The sequence below is a fragment of the Megascapheus bottae genome, chromosome 7 (genome assembly GCF_031878675.1).
Source record: "Megascapheus bottae isolate mThoBot1 chromosome 7, mThoBot2.hap1, whole genome shotgun sequence".
Lineage (NCBI taxonomy): Eukaryota > Metazoa > Chordata > Mammalia > Rodentia > Geomyidae > Megascapheus > Megascapheus bottae.
The window spans coordinates 9,961,244-9,972,725 of record NC_143515.1 but is presented as its reverse complement, the minus strand read 5'-3'; the positions used below and the strand labels follow the sequence as shown (position 1 = coordinate 9,972,725).

Here is an 11,482-nt window from a genome sequence, read left to right as displayed (position 1 = left end):
AAAGTCCGTGAGACTTTGATCTTTCCAAAAAGTTGGGTATGGAGCTGTGGCTTAAGTGGTAGAGTGTTAGCCTTGAACAAAAAAGCTTAGGGCCTTGGGTTTAAGCCCCAGAACAAGTGCATGCACACACACAGACACGCACAGGCGCACGCGCACTTGCGCACACACGCACAAGGGCAAGGACAGGAAGGAAACATGTCTGGCCTTCCACGCTGGTTTGGTGAATGAAGAAAGGCAGTGCTGGCTCCTGTAGCAGGCAGGAGGGCCGGGAGAGACGCTTACCTTAATGTACTGCAGGTCCATAAGTGCCCGGACACTGAAGTCTGATGTGTACTGGCCCAGGCTGCAGCTGCCAAACTGGTTACAGCTGCTGGCCAGGGTGCCAGAAGATGATACATCTACGTTGTGATCTGGGTAACTGAGGGAGGCCGAGCGACTGAGAGGGACAGGGTGAGATGGGGATCGGTCTGTGGGGAGAGCACAGGCCATTAGGCTGAGCGAGATACTGACAGCTGCTCTACCTATTGTCTGAGGGCCTGCCCCACCCAGTGATCTTGGGGACAAGGAGAAATATGCTGAAGTTCTAACTACACAAGGTTTGACCTCCTCAAAGCCAAAGAGTTAGTGTTTAGAAAAAGTGTCATGCAACAAATATTAATGTCTATTAAAGCCAACCAACCAGAGAATAAAACTCAAGACACAAAGTTTATGACTGCTATCCCTGTCACAATGACAGCTTATGTCAAGTGACATAAGCCATATACCTTTAAACAAAAGCTATTAATAGGAAGAACAGGGCTGGGAATGTGGCTTAGTGATAGATTCAATTCCTCTGTACCACATAAATAGAAAAAGCCAGAAGTGGCACTGTGACTCAAGTGGTAGGGTACTAGCCTTGAGCAAAAAGAAGCTCAGGGACGATGCTCAGGCCCAGAGTTCAAGCTCCAAGACTGGAATAATAATAAAAACAAAAATTAAAAATAAAAGGAAGAGCATACAGGCCGAGGATGGTGGTCCACACTATAATCCCACCACTCAAGAGGCTGAGATCTAAGGATAGCAGTTCAAAGCCAGCCTGAGCAGACAAATCTGAAAGACTCTTAACTCCAATTTAGCAGCCAAAAGCCAGGAAGTAGAGGCATGGTTCAAGCAGTAGAGGACCAGTCACTAAGAGCTTAACACCCTAAGATCAAGCCCCAGTACTGACACAAACGAACACACAGTTTGCACTCTTTCATGATGAATACATGTCCCCAACCCCAAGGTAATGCTGTCACGTCCTACAATGTCCAGGAGGGTCAAAGGTGCGTTCTGCATGTGACCAGCTCAGTGTGGAACTTGGTGCTATCCACTTCTGTCTCACCCCCCAGCCAGCCTGACAACAAGCAGTGTCACAGACAGTGAAGCCTTCCTACGTAGGAAAAGGCAATGGCTCGAGCCTGAAGGACAGAGAAGGACAGGAGGAACTTGCACAAAGTTTTTGCACATCTTTAGTGCTCAGTTTTGAGAATCCTTACAGAACAATGAAATGTTTTTTGTTTTTGTTTTTTGTCAGTTGTGGGGCTTGGACTCTGGGCCTGGGCATTGTCCCTGAGCTTTTCAGCTCAAGGCTACCACCCTACCCGGGCTGGCTTTGAACTGTGATCCTCAGATCTCAGCCTCCTGAGTAGCTAGGATTACAGGCATGAGCCACCATGGCCAGCCAAAAACGTTAATTGTGAAGTGTGCAAGTTTGCTTACACAAACAGGAAGTGGACTGAGCTGATTAATTAACTACTAAAGTTACTAACTATCTTATCCCCATCCCAGTGGAGATAGCAAGCATGCTCAACTGAAGACAAGCTTCATCCAAGCGAGGCCAAATTAAGTAATACTCTGTGATTTGCACTTGTAAAAGTAGGAAAATAGAGTCTGACTATCTATTCTATGACTGGGTAGTAGAATCTCATCTAGGAACAGGAAACAGAGGATCATGTATAAATTGCTAACTTTAAGTAGCACCACCAGAAATACTGGGGGTGTTAAACGATATTTCATTCATTACTTGAATAATAAAATGCATTTTAGTTGATGCTTATTAGCAACCCAGAAACAGGAACTGAATTTGCTTCTTTGATTTTTTTCTTTTTTTTATTCTTCACTACTAGAAACTGAAACCAGAGTTTCAATCATGCTATACAAACACCCTCCTGCTAAGTGGCCCCAGGAATTGCATTTTATTTTTATTTATTATTATTTTTTTATGGGTCATGGGGCTTGAACTTGGCCTGGGTGCTGTCCCTGAGCTCTACAGCTCAAGACTACCACCCTACCCTTGAGCCAAGCCCTACTTCCCATTTTTCTAGAGGTTAATTGGAAATAAGAGTCTCAGGTCTTTTTGTGCCTGGGCTGGCTTTGAACCTTGATCCTCAGATCTCAGCCTCCTGAGTAACTAGGATTACAGGTGTGAGCCACCAGGGCTGTGCGTGCCCAGCAGGAATTGCATTTTAAAGTAACAAATTAGGGGCTGGGAGTTTGGCCTAGTGCTAGAGTGCTTGCTTAGCATGCATGAAGCCCTGGGTTCAATTCCTGGGTACTACATACACAGAAAAAAGCTGGAAGTGGTGCTGGGGCTCTAGTGGTAGAGTATTAGCCTTGAGAAAGCCTAAGGACACTGCCTAGGCCTTGAGTTCAAGCCCCATGACTGGCAAAATTAAATAAGTAAATAAATAAATGACAAATTAGAGATCATTTAAGTTCTAGAAGGAAAAAAAATCAAAATTTGTCTCTCAGTATGAAATCATACTGAGATGAAAATCTTTATTTTCTAAAGACTTTTTTTTTCTGATTTTGCATTACTTTTTCAGTTAAAAGAAAACATGCAGCTACTCAGGAGGCTGAGATCTCATATTGTTATAGTATCTCACACTGTTATCTGATATATTGAATTTATTTGTATTTGGATATTTGAAATTTGATAGGGAAGGGGGAAAAACCAAGATGGGTGGGGGGTGTGGGGGGGGAGGGAAATGGGTACCAAGACATGTGAAAGGGTATCAATGTACGTGAATTAATGCACCTTCTATCTGGCAAATATCATGTAACCCTTTTACTAATTACAATAAAAAAAAACAAAAAAACAAACAAACAAATAAACAAAAAACATGCAGCTACTCAGGAGGCTGAGATCTGAGGATCAAGGTTCAAAGCCAGCCCGGGTACAAAAGGATCTGAGACTCTTATCTCCAATTAACTTCTAGAAACCAGTATATTTTTAAAATTAGTAATACAGACATGATCTTAAATATATGGAAAAAAAGCTTTTGGCACAGTTTTTTAATATAATTATGTTACTTATAATAAAGACAACCACCAAAAATATACAGAGAATTAAGAAATAAAGGCACCCTTACTGGCTCTTGATGAGAAGAGGGTTCTATGGGAAATCACCTCTGTGATCAAATTAGGTAAAAGTACCAGGATTCAAGCCTTGAAACCATCCATGGAATAAGAGCAGGCTCAAGGTCACATCAGTGAGAGCTGAAAAGCACAATGAGTAACTTCTTCTAATCTACCTTTCCATTATTTGAAGAGTGTCCAAATAGCATGTTATGGTCAGAAGCATTGAGAAAAGCAAAAAGAAACTTGCTAGGTGTGGTGGCTCACACCTATAATCCTAGCTACTCAGGAGGCTGAGATTTGAGGATCACAGTCTGAAGCCAGGAAAGACTCTGCTATTACTCCATGAGACTCTGCTGTGGCTCAGGTGGTAGAGTGTTAGCCTTGAGCAAAAGAAGTTTCAGGCTGGGGGCAGTGGCTCATGCCTGGAATCCGAGCTACTCAGGAGACAGAGATCTGAGGATCAAGGTTCAAAGCCAGCCCAGGCACAAAAAGACCTGAGACTCTTTATCTCCAATTAACCTCTAGAAAACAGGAAATGGGGCTTGGCTCAAGGGTAGGGCAGTAGCCTTGGGCTGAAGAGCTTAGGGAAAGCGCCTAGGCCAAGTTCAAGCCCTATGACCCGCCAAGAAAGAAAGAAAGAGAGAGAGAGAGAGAGAGAGAGAGAGAGAGAGAGAGAGAGAGAGAGAGAGAGAGGAAGGAAGGAAGGAAGGAAGGAAGGAAGGAAGGAAGGAAGGAAGGAAGGAAAGAAAGAAAGAAAGAAAGAAAGAAAGAAAGAAAGGAAAGGAAAGAAAGAAAAAGAACTTTCAGGACAGTGCCCAGGCCCTGAGGTTCAAGCCCTAAAACCAGCATCCCCCCCCAAAAAAAAGAAAGAAAAGAAAAAAAAAACTGCAAAAAAAAAAAAACATTTAAAAGAACTAAAAGGCTGAGGGTAAGACACAGTGGTAGAGCAACTGCCTAGCAACATAAGGCCCTGGGTTCCATCCACACTACCACTACGTTAGTGCATCCAGTCCTAAAACCTAGGAACCCTATGTACCTGGCCAGTGCGGTCGCCACGACTCTTGAGATAGGTACCAGAGGACCTACATACTTCCTGACGGGAGGCCCTATTTTAGTTGCAATTCAGAAAAATCACTTCTCTCACTTACTGCCTGACAGCTCTAGGAAATGCATATAGGACTGCTCCCACATCCCATGTGAAGAGGCTAACACAGCAAAGATTTAGGTAGGATTTAGTTAGGAACTACATAGGTAGGATTCCCAGGGTAGCCTGACTTTGGGGACGCTCCCTCACCTGCTGTACTGTGGCCTTGTTTGGCAGGCAGCCAGGTAGACCAGAGCCTCTGACTGGAAAGTGAGACAGGCGTGTGGAAAGTCGTGTTCTCTTGCCAAGGCTTGAGAGCAGCCTGGAACGGCTAGCACTCAGCCTATCATTTGAATGCATGTATGTGTATGTGTGTTGATTTTTATATGGGGGAGTGGGGTATGCTTTCTGAAGAACTGAAGAATCTTTGGGGAGACCCCCTTCTCCAAAGCAAAATATTACAGCAAATTTCTGACTGGCTCCTAAATGTGCCAGGTGAGATCTCCCAGGTGTTTGTGGGGCTAGGTTAATGCTGCTGCAGTGCACGACTTGGGCAATAGGTGGCAGTGTTCACCTTTCCAGCATGCCACATTACCTGAGAGCCAGGAGAGTAGAGAGTTTCTTTTGCCAGGTGGACACCCCACCTGGGTAGAGGGCGCTAAAGCAAAGAGGAGGAGGTCAGTGACCTGGGTAGGGTTAGGAGGCAGGACCCAGAGCCATTGGAACAGGATGGCAATAGACCTGACAAAGGGCAGACCAAGAGGACAGAATGCCCAGAGTCACCTGGCACTGGTGGTTCACACCCGTAATCCTAGCTACTCAGTAGGCTGAGATCTGAGGATCCTGGTTCAAAGCCAGGGTGGGCACGAAGGTCCATGAAACTCTTATCTCTAATAACTATCAGAAAACTGGAAGTGGTGCTACAGCTCAAGTGGCAGAGCACTAGCCTTGAGCTAGTGCGCCTAGGCCCAGAGTTCAAGTCCCATGATCAACAAAACAAACAAACAAACAAAAAAAATACCCAGAATTCTTCCTGCTACTCCAAGCAAAATCTGAGGATTTATAGGAAGGACAGAGCCCAGAATTCTGACAGTCCTCTGTGGCAGCACAGAAGTCAGACCTGTATGGCTGGGAGTTTGGCCTAGTGGTAGAGGGCTTGCCTAGCATGCATGAAGAGAAGACCCGGGTTCAATTCCTGGGTACCAAATACATAGAAAAAGCCAGAAATGGTGCTGTGGTTCAAGTGGTAGAACTCTAGCCTGTGGCTCACGCCTGTAATCCTAGCTACTCAGGAGGCTGAGATCTCAGGATCAATGTTTACAGCCAGCAGAGCACTAAAGTTCGTGAGACTCTTATCTCCAATTAACCACTAGAAAACTGGAAGTGGCAATGTGGCTCAAGGGGTAGGGCAGTAGCCTTGAGCTGAAGAGCTCAGGGCCAATGCCCAGGCCCAGAGTTCAAGTCCCACTAGCTCCTCATGGGCAGTGGAGACAATACAGTAGATGAGCTATTCACGGGTGCCTGACCTCTGACACTTATTTATTTTTTATTTTTTTGGTCAATTCATAGGCACCACAGGGGATCTCCAGGTATCACAGCCTGTCCAAGATACTAAAGAGGGCTTTCATTTTCCATCCAGCAGGAATCTAGGGCCCCTCCCAGGCCAGAGGCTCACACTGGAGCTGAGCAGGACAAGCTTAGCCTGCAGTACCCAGCCTCCTCACCATGACACAGCCTCTCAAACAGGGAATGTCTGTGCAAATTTGGCCAAAGATTACTGTCATGGGAGGTGAGTCCTCTGTGGGCTTCCCGCAAAGCTCTGTAAGTCTGTCTGAACAAACCCTGACCAAAAAAAACCCCAAAACAGTGGCTGAAGCCAAAACCATTGGTAATCAATCCAGGCAAATAGGCCCTGGCCTGGCTCTTAACCTGGGCACTTTGAACACATAAATCCTGTACCCCAGCCCTTCCACTGCCTCCACTTGAAAGGTCAGCAGTGTCTCAAGGTCTCGAAGGTCCCCTGCTGCTCCTTTCTAATCTCATCACAAGACTCCTCAAAAGCCAAAGACCTTCCCAGTTCTGTTTTGTTTTGTTTTTGCCAGTCCTGGGGCTTGAACTCAGGGCCTAAGCACTGTCCTTGGGCTTTCTCAAGACTAGGGCTCTATCAGTTAAGCCACAGCACCACTTTCAGCTTTTTCTGTGTATGTGGTACCAAGGAATCAAACCCCGGTCTTCATGTATGCTAGGCATGCACTCTACCACTAGGCCAAACTCCCAGACCCCCTTCCCAGTTTTTGCGACAGCTAAATACCAGCAACGGTGTGCGCTTCCTGAGGTCCTACATCTGCACAGTCTTTTCTCTCAGCAGGTTGGTCACACTCAGGACACATCCCTTCTCTTTTCCCTTTGGGCTTCCAAAGAGAGAAAATACTCTACTCCTCTAGGCTAATCAACTCAGGGGCCTGCATGGCTGCCCTCTCCCTTGAGTCATCTGGATCTCCTCTCAATTTCCACATGCACATTTGAAGACTGCACAAACTCGGCCCAACAACTCACCAGTGGGGACTGAGGACAGGGCCATGGTCCCGTAGTATGAGAAGGCGCCAGTCTCAAACTTCATGTTTTCCTTCCCTGCCTCCACCTCCACCTTACCCTGCAAGAACATGGGGTCAAGGTTACAACCACAGAGTGAGAAAGAGCTGCAGAGCTCTGTACTGTCTTTTGGGGGGAGCAATGGGGGCAAAAAAGGTTCCATGGCAGGGAGTAGGAAGACAGCTACCTTGGCCCAGGGCTGGGAGCACTCACCTGGAGGATGAGAATGAAGTAGTCAGCTGGCTTGTTCCGTGTGTACAGATAATGGCCCGAGCAGTACTTGTTACGCTCATCAAACTTGAGTTCCTGAATGACATCTGGGTACTTCAGCAGTCGCAGAAGGATTTTCTCCGATATCAAAGAGGGGCTAAACTGGGACACCTCTAGAGATAGAAAGAGAGAGAGAGAAAGAGAGAGGAGACTTCACACAGGTCCCAGGCCTGGTGCTCTGGAAGCAGAGTCACAGCCACTTCTGGCTATGACAGCTCCCTCCCTGACAGGCTGTCCCTTTGGTTTCCATCTCCCTGAGAAAGGCTACAGGCACTTGGCTTCTGACTGCTTAGCCCAAGTCTGTCTGCCTACACAGACCCAAAGGATAGATTCTGTGCTAATAGCCAATGCCCATGAGTAAATTACTAAACCTGCATCTTGAATTTCTCATCTGTAAGGTAGGGATTAAAAACCCCACAGGTGGTTTCCGTGTTCCACTGGGATAATACATACAGAGCAGCTAAAGATATATGTTGAGGGGCTGGGAGTTTGGCTTAGTGATAGAGTGCTTGCCTAGTATGCACGAAGACCCGGGTTCGATTCCTTGGTACCACATACTTATAAAAGGCCGGAAGTGGTACTGAGGCTCAAGTGGTAGAGTTCTAGCCTTGAGAAAGATCCAAGGACAGTGGTACTGAGCTTAAGCCCAGGACTGGCAAAAAAAAAAAAAAAAGATGTATGTTGATCATGTACACAGCACTTCATAAATGTTCCTGTAATTACCATTAGCCTTACTCACCTCACAGCTGGAATCAGTATACCTTCAGTGAGAATTGGGAAAGAAGCTGGATTTTGAAAGACAGGTAAGAAGGCAGGTTTTTCTTTTGTTTGTTTATTTTTTACCAAGTCCTAAAGGGATCTGTAGATCAGGGTCAAGAAGAAAGAAATGTGTCTGGTCTTCAGAGAAATCTTGTGGAACCAGCGCACGCATGGAGATTGGGGGAGATGAGAACAGTGTTGAATGCAGGCTTTCAAGGCAGGTGAGCTGGGTTAGGGGTAAGTGCTGTGCTGCACTCTGGAGGCACATGGTCAGTGGAAGGGTCCCTTTTCCATACTTCTTCCCCAAACCTGATAGGCCTGCGATACCTCCTCAGCCTTTCCCACTGCTTCTTTTCTTTCTTTCTTTCTTTCTTTCTTTCTTTCTTTCTTTCTTTCTTATTTTCTTTTTTTAATTTTTGGTGTCCATCCTGGGGCTTGAACTGTAGGCCTAGATAATGTCCCTTAGCTTTATCACTCCAGGCTGATACCCTCACACTTGAGCCACAGCTCCACTTGCAGCTTTTTGCTAGTTCATTAGAGATAAGAGTCTCTGGACTTTCTTGCCTGGGCTGGTTTTGAATTGTGATCTCAGATCTCAGCTTCCTGAATAGCTAGGATTACAGGCACCCAGCTCCCAATGCTTATTTTCTACACACTTCCTAGAAGTCTGAAGGATGAGCTACTCATAGCAAAGACCTGCAGGGATTGTCCCAGGGAGGGACAAAGGAAGGGAGGAAGGGAGGGAGGGATGCCTGGCTATAGGTCCCTGCACTTGTTGCATCACCTTCCCAGGGCCAGAGGAACAGGATTCTTCCCTCTGTGACTGTGTTTCCACCAACAATAAACGGTCCTCCATACATTCTTACCTGAGGCCAGGAAGCGATGAGCAGCCAGAAGGAGTTGCGGTGAAATTTTTACTTTGAGTTCACTGTCAGTATCCTTGAAGGCCGAGAAGTCCCGTTTGTTCTTCTCAGTCACTCGTTTCCGGCTTCGGTTGTCAGCTGCAAGAGAAAGGACCTGGAACTAAGAACAGTAACCCGAGGACTGGGGGACCTGCTCTCCAGCCCTATGGGGGGGGGGGTGCGCGTGCGCAAGTGAGCACTGCTCCTGGGTCTTGAATGCTGTTGCTGAGGGTTTGGGTTTTTTGTTTTGTTTTGTTTTGCCAGTCCTGGGCTTGAGCTCAGGGCCTGAGCACTGTCCTTGGACTTTCTCAAGGCTAGAGCTCTACCACTTGAGCCTCAGCACCACTTCCGGCTTTTTCTATATATGTGGTACCAAGGAATCGAACCCGGGTCTTCATGCATGCTAGGCAAGCACTTTAACCACTAGGCCAAACTCCCAGCCCAGTTTGGGTTTTTTTGCCCGACTACTCTATCACTTTCCACTTCTGCTTTTCTTTTCTTTTCTCTTTCTTTCTTTATTTTTTGGGTAGTTAACTGGAGATAAGAGCCTCAGAGTTTTCTGCTCTGGCTGGCTTTGAACTATGATCCTCAGACGGTCAGCCTCTTGAGTAGCTAGGATTATAGGCATTTGCCACTTGTGCCAGGCCAACTTCCATGTTTTATCCCAGACAGGAGCAGCAGACTCCATTCAGGAGGGGTAAAGACAGCTTGCTCTCACTGCATTCCACATCAAACTCCCTGCTCCTGGCAGCCACTACTGGGCATCTAGGACTGGGCCTTGCTCAAGGTGCCAGGGCCTCCTTTCCCCTGCACTGTGGCCTTCCCATCTAGGGACACAAGCATCCAGATCTGAGCTGGGAATGGATTCTGGGCTTGTGGAGAGGGCCAAACTCACTGTACATGTCCGACTCGTCCAGGATCTCAGACTTGATGATCTCCTCGATGACGTCCTCCAGGGTGACCAGGCCCAGCACCTCGTAGAAGGGGTCGCCCTCACCCTCATTGTTCACCTTCTGCACGATGGCCAGGTGGGACTTCCCTGGGGGGAAAGGGTACTGAGTCAGATACAAACACAAGTATGAAACTCTCTTCACCTCCAAGTCTATATACTTAGGGTAATGGGGTCACTGTGGTGCGGTCATGGCAAGTTTTCTCCTGAATTTTCTGATGTCTCCACTGAATGGGTGCCACTTTTAGGCAAAGGAAGTATTTTTAAAGGTATTTCACTCAGCTGATTCTGGACTTGAACTCAAGGCCTGGGTACTGTCCCTTTAACTTGTTTGCTCAAGGCTGGTATTCTACCACTGAAGCCACAACTCCACTTCTGGCTTTTTGGTGGTTAATTAATGGTAAGAGTCTCACAAACTTTCTGTGTCTGAGCTGGTTTTCAACTGTGATCCTCAAGTTTCAACTTTCTTTTCTTTTTTTAAATTTTGGTTTGGGGGGGGAAACGAGGCGGTTATGGGGATTGAACTTGGTCTGGACACTGTCTCTGAGCACTTCAGCTCAAAGCTACTAACCTACCCCTGAGCCACAACCCTACTTCCCATTTTCTAGTGATAAACTGGAGATAAGAGTCTCCCAGTCTTTAGAGCCCGGGCTGGCTTTGAACTATGATCCTCAGATCTCAGCCTCTTGAACAGCTAGGATTACAGGCATGAGCCACGGTGCCTAGCTAAATTTTAACCTTCTTGCTAGTTAGGATGGCAGGTATGATCTCTGGCAGCTAGCAAGGACCCCTTGTTCAAAGAAGATAAAAGCAACAAGGTCCTGCCTAGGCTCCTGGAACTCTCAGAGGACAGACAGACACACTACAAAAGGGCAGCTGGGCAGAGGGTCTGACCCCGTCCACCCCCACAGGGCTTTATGTTTAGTTCTTACTCTCTGCTCTCTGGCAAACTCTCCTGCCTGGATCCAGGGGCTGCCACTCTTCCCAAAGGGAAGGTTCTCAGTTCCCAAAGCCATTAACAAATTAGTCCACTGTAATTAGGCTGGGCAGAGCCTGTAATTAGAAAAGAGGCCTCCCCCTCAACCTGGAGCAAGCCAGGAAAAATTAGGAGGTGGGGGTGGGGAAGATCCCTCCGTTGAAGCTTCCAGGCTCTCTTTTGGGGTACCCACTTTTCTCTTCTGCCCCCATCACCAGCAAACAACAAAAGGGGAAAAGAAGGCCTTAGCCCACACTCTAGACAGGAAGACAGCTGCTTGCCCATACCAAGCAGGGTTGGGGGAGGGGCGAAGTTTGGCCTAGTGGTAGAATGCTTGCCTAGCATGCACGAAGATCCAGGTTCAATTCCTTGGAGCCATATACATAGAAAAAAGCCAGAAGTGGTACTAAGGTTCAAGTGGTAGAGCTCTGGCCTTGAGAAAGTCCAAGGACAGTGCTCAGGCCTTAAGCTCAAGCCCAGGACTGGCAATAAATAAATAAATAAAATAAAAAGTCATACAAGTTCAGAACACACTAAGGAAAAAGCCATAGGGGTGGTGAAGATAAAAT

General features: G+C 46.8%; 1 protein-coding gene across 2 annotated transcripts in view; it reads right to left on the bottom strand.

The window, feature by feature from the left end:
* Cnnm4 (cyclin and CBS domain divalent metal cation transport mediator 4) overlaps positions 1 to 11,482 on the bottom strand; it is a 44,959-nt gene that overhangs the window by 2,722 nt on the left and 30,755 nt on the right. The window contains exons 2-6 of one of the 2 annotated variants that reach the window (XM_090336429.1): positions 9,884 to 10,027; positions 8,953 to 9,087; positions 7,271 to 7,440; positions 7,022 to 7,118; positions 283 to 467 (exon numbers count right to left, since the gene is read on the bottom strand). In XM_090336429.1, coding sequence (XP_090192555.1) covers positions 283 to 467; positions 7,022 to 7,118; positions 7,271 to 7,440; positions 8,953 to 9,087; positions 9,884 to 10,027 — 731 coding nt within the window. Of the gene's footprint in view, positions 1 to 282; positions 468 to 7,021; positions 7,119 to 7,270; positions 7,441 to 8,016; positions 8,613 to 8,952; positions 9,088 to 9,883; positions 10,028 to 11,482 lie in introns of those variants that run through there. The other variant, XM_090336430.1, reaches the window with a different exon arrangement.